At 34.8% G+C, this 14,664-nt stretch overlaps 1 protein-coding gene across 1 annotated transcript; it reads right to left on the bottom strand.

Moving 5' to 3' along the window:
• Positions 1–9,694: 9,694 nt before the first annotated feature.
• On the bottom strand, positions 9,695–10,766 carry LOC129517156 (receptor-binding cancer antigen expressed on SiSo cells-like). The gene is given in 1 exon segment (XM_055336809.1): positions 9,695–10,766. A coding segment is annotated over 1 exon segment (642 nt). The 5' UTR covers positions 10,747–10,766; the 3' UTR covers positions 9,695–10,104.
• Between the last annotated feature and the right edge of the window lie 3,898 nt (positions 10,767–14,664).

Raw genomic sequence — 14,664 nt, 5'->3', positions numbered from 1 at the left:
ATACGATCTTTGAACTGTTTCTTGAAAATGTGTCAGGTTTGCTTCTATCAGACTACATAGCCAGGAAACATAGTAAATAAACCTGTGCTATATTTATTATACTTACAAGTGGAATAATTCACAGGAACATGTAAGAATGAGTTAGCTGGAGAAAGAAAATTAGAAAGAAAAGAACACTTTGCTATTTCTTTAAATATTAAGTCAAGACGAATTTACAGAGAACTTAGAAAAAGGTATTTTATTCATGATATGAACAATTATAGTTAAAATTTTACATCACATTACTGTGAAATACTAAATATACACAAAAAGTTAAAGAATATTGCCTTCAGCAAGAATTTATATTAAGTGGTGTATCTATAATAAAAGCCATATGGATTTTCAGATTTCTTAATGAAAAACACTTCACTGCTCTCCCTAATAGCACCTTAGAGGTTGGATACTAATTTCTATGTATTTGTTTAACCATAGTAATAATATTAATTAGAATGTGCACTTAAATAGCACCTTACACATTTCAAAAAGCTTTCATATAGGGAGGCAACTGGATATAGCAGGAAAAACTCTGGTCAGGAAATTGAGCTTAGATGGTAGTCATAGTTTTGTTGCCAAATATCGTGTGACCTTTGATTATTGGGCTTCTCAAGGTTTTTGTCTTCTCTTATTCAGGAGTAATACTCAGACATACAAGTGTGGAGACAAACCAATTATTTGTGCCTAGTGTCCATTCTGATCAATGACTTTATCATAATGACTTGTTAAATATTTTAAATATCATTCGATAATTTCTAAAGTCTCTTTCTTGACCTGGAAATCTGTTATTTTTCATGCATCTTCTGTTACCAACCCCAGAGCTATTACTGCTATAGATAGTATTCTACATTCAGAAACATTTATTTTCAAGTCTTTTACTTGTAAGCACAAATAAGCAAGCATGAATATGTGTATAAGTAAGAATTTCAAAATGGGATACAAAACTGCACATACCATATTACTGATATTGTAAAACACTACAATCGATCTTTCCCTTTACCAACATGTTAAGTGGTTATCAATGGGTAGAGGTTTATGATGTTTTTAAATTTTCATCTTTATTTTTTTTAATTTTCATCTTTAAATATTGCTCTATTTCCCATGTTTTCTTCAAGTATACTTCATAATTAAATCAGTATTTTAAAAATATTTCATTTTTTGTTTTTTTGGTAAATCTTTATTTATTTATTTTTTATAATAAATTTATTTTTTATTGATGTTCAATTTGCCAACATACAGAATAACACCCAGTGCTCATCCCGTCAAGTGCTCCCCTCAGTGCCCGTCACCCATTCACCCCCAGCCCCCGCCCTCCTCCCCTTCCACCACCCCTAGTTCATTCCCCAGAGTTAGGAGTCTTTATGTTCTGTCTCCCTTTCTGATATTTCCCACACATTTCTTCTCCCTTCCCTTATATTCCCTTTCACTATTATTTATATTCCCCAAATGAATGAGAACATATAATGTTTGTCCTTCTCCAATTGACTTACTTCACTCAGCATAATACCCTTCAGTTGCATCCACGTCGAAGCAAATGGTGGGTATTTGTCGTTTCTAATGGCTGAGGAATATTCCATTGTATACATAAACCACATCTTCTTTATCCATTCATCCTTCGATGGACACCGAGGCTCCTTCCGCAGTTTGGCTATTGTGGACATGGCTGCTAGAAACATCGGGGTGCAGGTGTCCCGGCGTTTCATTGCATCTGTATCTTTGGGGTAAATCCCCAGCAGTGCAATTGCTGGGTCGTAGGGCAGGTCTATTTTTAACTCTTTGAGGAACCTCCACACAGTTTTCCAGAGTGGCTGCACCAGTTCACATTCCCACCAACAGTGCAGGAGGGTTCCCCTTTCTCCGCATCCTTTCCAACATTTGTGGTTTCCTGCCTTGTTAATTTTCCCCATTCTCAACTGGTGTGAGGTGGTATCTCATTGTGGTTTTGATTTGTATTTCCCTGATGGCAAGTGATGCAGAGCATTTTCTCATGTGCTTGTTGGCCATGTCGATGTCTTCCTCTGTGAGATTTCTGTGCATGTCTTTTGCCCATTCTGCAGGCAGACTGGGTTTTGAACTTGCACTGCAACATTAGCTCTTTCTGGATCTCCAGTCTGCTGGCCCATCCTGCAGATTTTGGACTTGCCAGCCTGCAAAATCATGAAAGCCAGTTTCTTAAAATAAATTTTAAATATATATATATATATATATAATTTATCTGTGTGTTTATATGTGTGTATATACATATACATTCTGTTGGTTCTGTTTCTCTGAGAATCTTGACTAGTGCAACCTAATATGTCAGTCATTATATTTACAGGTTTTACTGTGTTAGCACACCATTTTGCATTTTTATTTTTCTTTTAGGTTATACCTATAGGTAAAGTTATATGAACAAGGAAAGACATTCTATCTCTAGATGACCTTGATTTATGTATAAACATTTTTCTTCACTTTTTCTCTTTATCCTGGATACACACACACACACACACACACACACACACACACACACACACACGTATATCCATCTTCCATCTTCTCCATCTTCTTTGCCCCTGACCTACCTCCCCCTAAACCTAACCTTGGATCTCCTCCTTGCACTTAAATGCCAAGTGTTCTGAGGTGCAGTCTGTATTCATTGCCTCTACTTCCTCAAATCACACTCACTACTTATCCACATTTAAAAATCTTCCACCCTCATACCATACTGAAAATACTTGTAGGTTATCAATGACCTAATTTTTAAAAATCCAATTTTGTAAGTTTTTTTTCTTATTGTAAAAGCAGTGCTTATTTAATAGGGAAGCAACAGAATATATAGAAAAAGCACAAGGAAACAAATTTTTAAAAACTCTCCTAAGTCTTGCCCTCAGAGGTCATCACTGTCAACGTTTTAGTTTGTATTATAGTATTATATGCAAGGATTATATTCACATGTAACTGTATATTTGTTTATATTTGGGAGAACTTTCAAACATTTATAAGCAGTCAGAAAATCAGGATGATAGTATAAATATTATTTTAATATTTGCTTTTTAAACTTGTCAACATAACAAGAATATTTTCCATGTCATTAACTATTTTCCTACAATCATTGTAAACATACAATGATTTACTTAACCAATTTCTCATTGTTTGACATTTTGCTTGTTTCCTTTGGGAGCTATTATAAATAATGCCACAATAAATATTATTGCACATAAATCCTGTGAACATCTCTGATTATTTACTTAACCATAAATTCCTAGAGTTAAATTTCTCAGTGAAGGAAAATGCACAACTTTTGAAATATGTGGCTAATCTGCCATAGAGAAATATTGCACCCTTTAAAAATTCTCCCATTTAGATATTGGAGTGCTCATTTCTCCACACTCTTATCAACCTAGAATAATATATTTCTGAAACTACCATTTTTATTTTTATTTTTTTGTATTTATTTATTTATTTATTTGTTTGTTTGTTTGTTTGTTTATTTATTTATTTATGATAGTCACACAGAGAAAGAGAGAGAGGCAGAGACACAGGCAGAGGGAGAAGCAGGCTCCATGCACCGGGAGCCGACGTGGGATTCGATCCCGGGTCTCCAGGATCGCGCCCTGGGCCAAAGGCAGGCGCCAAACCGCTGCGCCACCCAGGGATCCCAAAACTACCATTTTTATATAAAAAATGGTATTTTGCTTTTTCATGTGAAAAATACAAAAAATATGTCTCAATAGTATTTGTTGGATTAATAAATGAATTATTTTGAAAGATTGGCTACTCTTTCATATATTGATAGATTATTTAGATTTTCTTTTTTTGTGAGTTTGTGAATTCTATTGTTTAACTTTATTTCCAATAAGAATGTTAGTGTTTTTGAAATTGCTTTAATGAATCATTTCATATACAAGAAATGTGATCAATGGTATGTCAATTTTTTCAGCTATATTTTCCCAATTTCTCCTTTTCCTTTTTACTTTAGTTCTCAGCAAAACCAAAACTTGAACATATTTATACAATGATTTGGAAGTTTTCCTGATTAATGAAAGAAGCATTTAAAAATTGCACAGATTTTAACTAAAAACCCTTAAAACCTGACACATGATATTGAGTTATGTGAACATAAGAAAACAAATATTGGTTAATGTTGTGAGCTCAGAATTCAATAATAATATTTGCCCCTCCAAATAGCAAATTATATGTTTGATTTGTGTAGGTGTGAGGTCTTTGAAAATTTATGTTTATTTCTTTGAAGATTTTATTTAAATTCAAATTAGTTAACATGCAGTGTAGTGTTAGTTACAGGGGCAGAATTTAGTGATTTCTCAGTAGCATATAACACTCAGTGCTCATTACATTAAGTGCCCTCCTTAATGCCCATCACCCAGTTAGTTACCCCATCCTCCCACCCACCTCTCCTCCATCAACCCTCAGTTTGTTCACTATAGTTAAGTTTCTTATCCTTTGCCTCCCTGTTTTTACCTTATTTTACTTTTCCTTCCCTTCCCTTCTCTGTTTCTTAAATTCCACATTTGAATGAAATAATGTGGTATTTGTCTTTCTCTGACTGACTTATTTCACTTTGCATAATACCCTCTTTCTATTCATGTCTTTGTAAATGGCAAGGTTTCATTCTTTTTGATGGTTGAGTAATATTCCGTTTTGTGTGTGTGTGTGTGTGTGTGTGTGTGTGTGTGTGTGTATTATGGATAAAGAAGATGTGGTATATATATATACTCACACTCAATGGACATCTGGGCTTTTTTCATATTTTGGCTGTTATGGATATAAACATTGGGGTTTAAGTGCCCCCTCTTACCACTATTTGTGTATCCTTTGGATAAACACCCAGTAGTGCAGTTGCTGAGTCATAGGGTAGTTCTATTTTTAGCTTTTTGAAGAACCTCATACTCTTTTCCAGAGTGGCTGTACCAATTTGAATTCCCATCAACAGCTTAAGGGTTCTGCTTTCTCTGCATCCTTGACAACATCTGTCATTTCCCGAGTTGTTAATTTTTGCCATTCTGACTGGTGTGAGGTGGTATCTTATTGTGGTTTTGATTTGTATTTCCCTGATGATGAGTGATGTTGAGCATTTTTTCATAAGTCTGTTGGCCATTTGAATGTTCTTTTTGGAAAAATGTCTGTTCAAGTCTTCTGCCCACTTCTTATTTGGATTTTTTATTATGGGGGTGTTTGATAAGTTCTTTATATATAGTGGCCCTTTACCCTGTATGTCATTTGCAAATATCTTCTCTCATTCCATTGGTTGTCTTTGAGTTGATTGTTTGTATTGCTGTGCAGAAGCTTTTTATCCTGATGAAGTTCCAGTAGTTCATTTTTGCTTTTGTTTCCCTTGCCTCTAGAGACGTGTCTAGTAAGAAGTTGCTGAGGCTGAGATCAAAGATGTTGCTGCCTGTGTTCTCCTCTAGGATTTTTTGATAGATTCCTGTCTCACAATTAGGTCTTTCGTCCATTTTTTAAAATTTTTTTTTCTTTCATCCATTTTGAATTAATTTTTGTGTATGGTGTAAGGAAGTGGTGCAGTTTCATTCTTCTGCATGTGGTTGTCCAATTTTCCCAACAGCATTTGTTGAAGAGAAGGTTTTTTTTTTCCATTCGATATTGTTTCCTGCTTTGTTGAAGATTAGTTGACCATATAGTTGTGGGTCCATTTCTGGGTTCTCTATTCTGTCCCTTTGATCTATGTATCTGTTTTTGTGTCAGTACCATACTGTCTTGATGACTACTGCTTTGTAATACAGCTTGAAGTCCAGAATTGTGATGCCTCCAGCTTTGGTTTTCTTTCTCAACATTCCTTTGGCTATCTAGGATCCTTTCTGGTTCCATACAGATGTTAGAATTGTTTATTCTAGCTCTGTGAAAATACTGGTATTATTTTGATAGGGATTGCATTGACTATGTAAGTCGCTTTGGGTACTACAGACACTTTAACAGTATTTGTTCTTCCAATCTGTGAGCATGGATTGTTTTTCCATTTATTTATATCTTTTTCAATTTCTTTCATAAGTGTTCTAGAGTCTTCAGAGGATATTGGTCTGTAATTCTCCTTTATAGTGGGATCTTTGGTTTTGGAATCAAGGTAATGCTGGCCTCTTAGAATAAGTTTGGAAGTTTTCCTTCCATTTCTATTTTATGGGAAAGTTTCAGAAAAATAGGTATTAATTCTTATTTAAATGTTTGGTAGAATTACCCTAAGGAGCCATCCAACCCTGGACTCTTATTTGCTGGGAGATTTTTGATTACTGATTCCAATTCTTTGCAGGTTATGAGTCTGTTTGGATTTTCTATTTCTTCCTGATTCAGTTTTGGTAGTTTATATGTTTCTAAGAATTTATCCATTTCTTCCAGATTGCCTAATTTGTTGGCATTTAATTGCTCATAATATGGTCTTATAATTGTTTGTATCTCTGGGGTGTTGGTTGTGATCTCTCCTTTTTCATTCATGATTTTATTTATTTGGGTCCTTTCTCTTTTCTTTTTGATATGACTGGCTAGAGGTTTATCAATTTTGTTAATTCTTTCAAAGAATCAGCTCCTAGTTTCATTGATCTGTTCTGTTGTTTTTTTAAATTCTTTATCATTTATTTCTTCTCTAATCTTTATTATTTCTTTTATCCAACTGGAATTAGGCTTTATTTGTTGCTCTTTTTCCATCTCCTATAGGTGTAAGGTTAGGTTGTGTATTTGAGACTTTTCTTGCTTCTTGAGGTAGGCCTGTATTGCTATACACTTCCCTCTTAGGACTGCCTTTGCTGCATCTCAAAGATTTTGGACTGTTGTGTTTTTCTTTTCATTTGCTTCCATGTATTTTTTAAATTCTTTAATTTTCTGGTTAACCCATTCATTCTTTAGTAGGATTTTTTTAACCTCCTTGTATTTGTGGTCTTTACAAATTTTTTCTTGTGGTTGACTTCAAGTTTCATAGTAAATACTTAATCTTTAAAAATAGATAAAGGTAAAGATGGAACATTTCAGAGAGTCACATAGAAAATCTTATTTTTCTCTTTGGCTATGTAATCATGGGAAAAGGAAGGATATGTGTGCTTTAGGGGCAAGGGAATGGAATGTTTTGGTTTGCTCTCTCTATAGCATTTTGCATAGTTAACAATTGTCTTTTTCTGGAAACTTTAACCTTTTGTCTTTCATAACCATGTTTGTATTCTCTACTTTTGGGCAATCTCCTTTGCTATCTCTATATCTTTGCTCATTGTTCTAAAATTCTAGTGGTTTTCATCATTCTATCTTCTCCTTATCTTCTTTTATCTGGGTTACCTAGGTAATATTATTCACAAATGTACTTTCTAACTTAGCACATATCTTCTTCCTCCAAAATGACCCTCATGATAAATCATAACTGTGAATAACATTTCCCATTACAAATATTGATACTGAACAAATCCCAAATATTCAGCAGCTTATTTTGCAATACAAAATAATTTCTTAGTATTATGATAGTCCAATGAGGACAGGTATTCATGGCCAGAAGATAGTATTCTTTCCTGATTTGATTCAGGTGTGTATGTATGTATGCTTCACTTCTACTCAAGTGAAGCTCTATGAAAATCAAGTGTTCTTTAACACTCCTCTATCTTCTCACCTAGATAAAACAGAACTTAATGGGGCATAGCTAAATAATGAAGAATCCTACTGATGCATATTAACTCAAGAAATTTCCTCTAAGGAGCACCTCAGTGGCTCAGTGATTGAGCATCTGCATTCACCTCAGGTCATGATCCTGGGGTCCTGGGATCAAGTCCCACATTGGGCTCCCCACAGGGAAGCCTGGTTCTCCCTCTGCTTGTGTCTCTGTGTCTCTCATGAATAAATAAAATCTTTTAAAAAAGGAAATTTCCTCTAAAACAACTAGGTGTTTGTTCATAGACAGATTATTTATAGGAAATCTTAAAAGATGACTTGTTGTTTATCAGTGGAGTCAGTGGAGGTACTATGGCCATGCAGTTGTTGAGGGTAATTAGAAGTAACGTCATGAAATCTGCACAGGTCTGGGATGAGGGTGCTCAATACAGTACGGCTGGGTTGTTTTCTTGTTTTTGTTGTTACTGTTTTCCCAGAAAACATATTCTCATGAAATTATTTTTTTTTAATTGGAGATCCAAACTTCTTTCTTTTTTTTTGATTTTAATAAATTAATTTTTATTGGTGTTCAATTTACCAACATACAGAATAACACCCAGTGCTCATCCCGTCAAGTGTCCCCCTCAGTGCCCGTCACCCATTCACCCCCACCCCCGCCCTCTCATGAAATTAAAAAAAAAAAAAGCTGTACTTATTATGAGAGTCTTACTGAAAAGTCAAAGGCAGAGGTGCCTATGTGGCCCAGTTCATTAAGCTACCGACTCTTGATTTTGGCTCAGATCATGATCTCAGAGTTGTGAGATCAAGCCCTGTGTCCAGCTCTGTACTGGGCATAGAGCCTGCTTAAGATTCTCTCCCTTTGCCCCTCTCCCCCCACCCCCTGTGGTGCTCTCTCTCTCTCTCTGTAAAAAAAAAAAAAGCATACCTGAAGACATGATGATAAAGGTTATATGACCATCCTATGATTTATCAAATTTATATTCCACTAGGGAATTCATCCCTGACATTCCCAACACATCTAAGTACTTAATCTTTTGGAATATTTAAAGACAGAACTATAGAATATTAAAAAATAAATCTTTAATATATGTCTATCCATCTAGAAACAAATTATTTAGAAAATTGTGGGAGAAATTGTGATTATAGTTTGGATCTCATCATTTTTATTATTTCTCTTTTGTTGTAATCACTGCTTGGGAAAGGAAAATAGTTCTTGGTAATAAAGTAATGTCATTGTTATCATACTTTATTGGTCTATGCCATTGTTGGAAACTGCACTGCAGTGTTCATGGCCAAGAAGATCCCAGGTACTGACTCACAGGAACAGAAGAGAGGAGAGGGGATGGGGCCATCATTCTTGCAATGCATTGTAATTTACACAGTGTGATTGTGCATCTCATATATGGCAAGCATTATCTTAGACTCCAGGGAAACAAAGTCACAGGTCTCAGTGTCTTTAACATTATATACTGTAAAAACAAGTACTTACTGAACTGTTTTATAAATGTGACACCAGAAATAAGAAAAAAGTACAAGTATTTGGAAGCACAAGAATAATAAATTTTGCTGGGAGGAGTGAGGAAAAGTATTCTAGAGGATATGTGTTCTGTCTCCAACCTAGTCTTTAATGGTGGGAGCTGAGGGACTGGGCTAGAGGCACAGGAAAAGACTTTATCGTGACCATTAAGGAATTCAGGGTTGTTTTTTTTTATTTTTTATTTTTGATTTTTTAAGTCTATATTTAATTTTATTATTATTTTTTATTATAAATTTATTTTTTATTGGTGTTCAATTTGCCAACATATAGAATATCACCCAGTGCTCATCCCGCCAAGTGCCCACCTCAGTGCCCGTCACCCAGTCACCCCCACCCCGCGCTCATGATTTCACCTGATAACGTGACACTCCTCAGATTCCTGATCTACCAGTTAGGGGCTAAAAAGTAAAATCAGGGACTATGATATGTGTATGCATTTGAGGGCATTCATTTCATTGCTTTTCTCATAAATAATTTTAAACCAAAGTGGCCTGATAACTATCCAAATTTTTTGAGTATTCAAAATTATTTATTTTATCATTATGCACAATGAAAGAAAGCATTATAGAGAGCGGAGTCCTTTCCCGCCATAAAATTATTTACACCCATATATTTAGCTAGAAACACTAACTAGAAGAGGTACTGGTATATTCCATTTGTAATAATTTCTCTACAGCAAACAGTTGTCTTACACTTGGAGCATGTTGAAAAAAAATATTGACTTGTAGGTCTTTTTTTTTTTTTTTTTTTTGAGTCTCAATCACTAAGAGCTCAAGGTACTCTGAGAGAATCCTGGTGTCCTAGATGGTCTGATGAATGCATTAAAAATCAAGCAATGTATTTGTATTCTGAAAATACTCTTATATCCATATAAATGCTGCTTGAGTTGTGGAGCTCACATTTCTCCTACTGGCACGATGACACGTGAAGAACATCTGTTATGAAAGCTTCACGCCAATTTTGTTCTGTTCCTTTTTCATTAGCCACTGTGCCTCCTTCTCCATTTTCTTCCTCTGTTGTTCTGCTGCTCTCTCTTCTCTGTCTGCTATCTTCTCCTGCCTCAGAACTTCTTCTACTTGCCAGGCTGCATCTTCTTCTTCTTCCCATGCATTGGTATTTTTCTGCCAAGTATCTAAGTCACCTAATTCAAGAGATTGATGAATAAAAGGCATATCTTATGTAGCTGCTAATCTACTAGAGAAACCTGTGCTACCATCTGGAATGCCAAAATTTAATGGTTCTCTCTTCTTAATAATGATTTTCTGAGTTTTCCTTATAGTTGGTGTCATGTCCTTAAAATAGTCAGGTTCCAGTTGTTCCAAAGCATTTTGTTGTGTTGCTACATTCCCATTCCCTCCTTCAATCTTTACACTTGTGGGGGCATCTTCATCCCAGGAAGTCCACTCTTCAACATCAGTCTGTTTAGGAACTGATGAATAATCAACTGTAGTTGGCAAAGTTATTTGGTCTCCACTTAATTTCTGTCCTCTGCCAGATCTGCATATTAATCTCTTTAGGAATGAGAATACTGTTGCAAGGCAGGTGCAAACTTTAAATAACCGAAACTGTGTGATAGCCATGGTGGGACTCAAAACCTGCCCCTCCCCTCCCCGCCCCGTAACTATCCAAATTTTAAATATCATCTAAGGAGACTTATCAAAGAGCAGTTGTAACTTTTATGTATATTGTGAAGTGTTTCATTGTATTTGCTGAAGAATTTTACAACTTCTAATGTATACCACAGGAGACAGGTTTTTTGGTTAGTCACCTGTAAGTTTTTAGTAAAATCAAATATATATTGATTGCATTTTGTTTTGATTAATCTAATTATGTTTTTGAAAAGTGGTACAGGTAGCTGTGTACAAATCAAGCTGAGGTTAGGAGACTTAGCAAACCAGTTCAAAGGCTGCTGTTCTAAACCACATAAGGTGATAAAGATTTGAATTAAGATGGCACATGGAGAAAAAAAATATTGATGAGGCATATAAAAGAGCAGGAGAAAGAGATGTGTTAAAGAATGAGAGGAATAGACTTTGGGGGAAGACAGCAGAGTAGGAGTGAGTCAGTCAGAGAAAGACAAACATCACCCACCACCCCTCACCATGATTCTGTCTCTAGGTTTCTTACCTAATCATCATCTCCTGTTAAATTTCCAGTCACTCCATCATCAACCTGTTTAAAACTTAACTCAGAATTTTCACCCCAGATTTAAACTTAGTTCTTGTTCCCTGCAGGGCAGACATTTGAGAGTTAAGCCATCCTCATTTTCCCTCTTTTCTTCACCTTCATGTCTCATCTCCATGTTGAACTTTCTAAGAATACATTCCCTCCTTTTTATTCTTCCAGTCACTTCTTACTTTAGCTTCTCTTTTATTTTTAAAAAAAGATTTTATTTATTTATTTGAGAGAGAGAGAGAAAGAGAAGAGCACATGTAAGTAGGGAGAGGGGCAGAGGGACAAGCAGACTCCCTGCTGAACCTGGAGCCCAATTCCAGGCTCCATCCCAGGACCTGGAGATCATGACCTAAGCCAAAATCAAGAATTGGATGCTTAACCAACTGAGCCACCCAAGTACCCCCTTACTTTAGCTTCTTATTGATTTCCAGCTTTAATCATTAACCACAGACTTAGGGGTTACTATGTGCCCAACACTGTGTTAAGCACGGTATCTGTTCTACTTTGTTTGGTTCCCACAACAGCTCTACAAAATAGGCTTAGATTATTTACAAGATGTTAATAATCTTGTCAAAGGACATAAAGCTAATTAAGGAACCTCAGTTGGAACCCAAAATAGTTTTATTTCTCGATTCAATTAGCTCTTTTCTGTAACGAAAGAAAATATGGCTTTCCAAGTAACCCGTTGCTAGATTCATTTAACTAATGAACCCAAGTTCCAAATATACATTAATGCTTTTCAATAACTGAACCAAGTACCAAAATTTTTTCCTTTATTATGCACATTTATATTGACAAAACTTGTTCATCTTTTTAAAAAACTGATGTAACTTTAAAGTAAGCATATTGGTTTCAAAACTCCCATCCGAGTTAAGTAAATATACTAACTCTTCTGTTAACCCATGATTATTAAAGTTGAATTCAAAGGAATATTGAGTAAATTGAAAATCAACTCTAAATATCCTAATATCAACAATGTATCCTTCAAATATTTCTTGTAGTTTTTATGGTCAATTTGTGTAATGCTGTGAATCAGTTTAAAGCTTCTTCATATTGATTCATGTTAAATAATATGTAAAATCATTATTATTGATTCATTATGCAGAGACTTAATTGCAACATATATTCTTGAACATATCTGGTTCACAGACAAGCTTTTCCTTTCTTGTAGCTTCAAATTTAGTTCATTCATATGTAATGTGATATAACAGCAAGAAAACATAGATCAGACTTCCAAGTTTTATGTTTGGATTTTAAATATTTGTCAAGCATTCCTTTTCTTTCAAGAAAATATTGAATTGGAATTAACAATGCAGTTAATCTTTGTACAATTCTTCCACAATTCAACCAATAAACACTGGTAGAGAACACGAGATGATTAAATTCATTGTTTTCTATTTATTTTAGTGATTTCAAAAATTTTTGATGGCTCATAGCATTGCATATATTCCCCAAGTGATTTTAAATTCAATAAATGCTATGGCAATGTTCATAGTTTGCTTTAGAATACTGGGGCATATGTATTTTCATTATGTATCACAGGTAGAAACAAAGCAGAAAGGGATGAATGTTTCTTGTTTTAAAATTTCAGTAAATCAGGACTTTTGGCTTAACAAAATTGGAACACCTGTTACGACAGAAACTAATACTTCATATCTAAAATTTAGGGGCTGACATGAAATTCAAAAATATCTATGGTACTAGTTCCATTTGTTAGGCCATGAATTGAGTATATTTCATCATAAAAATATGGATATCCTTTGAGAACTACATATTAAATGTTACTTTGGCAATGGTTTTACATCACACTGCTCATCTACAGACAAGAGACTAAAGACAAGTTTGAATCAGTTGATCCTTGATGTTACAGAAAGGTCTTGTATTTCATGTGCGATTGTTTTGTAGCTTAACTGAAATCTCTCACTTTTTGTGAAATATCTTTTAAAAGTCTTTCTTCATAATTTTCTACCAAATTTTCATAATTGAAATAGTAATATATTTCCCATTTCTCCATCTAAAAATTATTTGTGTGTGTGTGTGTGTGTGTGTGTGTGTGTGTAAGAACCAAGCTATTTATAGTTGGCTAAAGTTAAAAGCTTAGGTTCTTTTAAAATTATTTTAAAAATATTTTTGCACATTTAATTCTAGTTCTAGCTGACGAATTTTATCAATTCTTTTTAACTTTTGGGAGGGGAATAACTTGTCAAAATCACTATGTATTTGCTGAAAATGTCTCTTAATATATCTTTCATTTTTTTAGAAAGTTTCTCTTTTTTTAATTTATTTATTTATGATAGTCAGAGAGAGAGAGAGAGAGAGAGAGAGAGAGAGAGGCAGAGACACAGGCAGAGGGAGAAGCAGGCTCCATGCACCGGGAGCCCGATATGGGATTCGATCCCAGGTCTCCAGGATCGCGCCCTGGGCCAAAGGCAGGCGCCAAACCGCTGTGCCACCCAGGGATCCCTCTCTTTCATTTTTTAAAAGATTTATTTGAGAGAGAGAGAGAAAGAATGAGAAGGAGGGAGGGGCAGAAGGAGAGGGAAAGAGAAGCAGACTCCTTGCTGAGCAGGGAGCCTGGACCCAGGGCTGGATCTCAGGACCCTGAGATCATGACCTGAGCCTAAGGCAGACGTTTAACTGACTGAACCGGCTAGGTGCCCCTAAACGTTATTTTTCTTTACACAAAAGATAAATCTTTTGTATTGCTCTGCCACAGCAAAATATAATTTCCACTTACCATAAAATTTGCAACATTTTCTTCAAGTATCTTTTATTCTCTACTATTCTAGTTGTTTAAGCTTCTGCATCTCTATTCTATCCTGTATCAATATTATGCCTTCATTTTTAATGTAAAAAATTGTTGTTTACATATTTATTTGTTGTAAACATATTTATTGTTTAACAGGAAAATTGAGGGAAATAATATACAAAGAAATACAATGAAAAATAGTCACTAGAACTTATCTATCTCTTGATAATGACTAGATTGGCAATATGTTCATGTTTAATACTAGAATCAATGCACATACTTTTTTTTAAAGTAGTTTCCATGCCCAACCTGGGACTTGAACTCACAACCTTGAGATCAAGAGTCACATGCTCTATAGACTAAGCCGTTCAGACACTCCAATGCACATACTTGATAAGAAACTACAATATAATGATAATATTTTATGTCACAGATTGACAAACTTCTGGGAAGGTCCAGATAGTATATATTTCAGGCTATGATAGCTGGATAAGAGTCAAAGTCAAGAATACTATGTAAATACTTATATAAAAAGAGAGAAAGTAAATTTCCACAATTTGTATTAATGAAATTC

This window comes from Nyctereutes procyonoides, unplaced genomic scaffold, assembly GCF_905146905.1.
Source record: "Nyctereutes procyonoides isolate TBG_1078 unplaced genomic scaffold, NYPRO_anot_genome, whole genome shotgun sequence".
Classification (NCBI taxonomy): Eukaryota; Metazoa; Chordata; class Mammalia; order Carnivora; family Canidae; genus Nyctereutes; species Nyctereutes procyonoides.
This window is presented reverse-complemented; position numbering and strand designations above follow the sequence as displayed.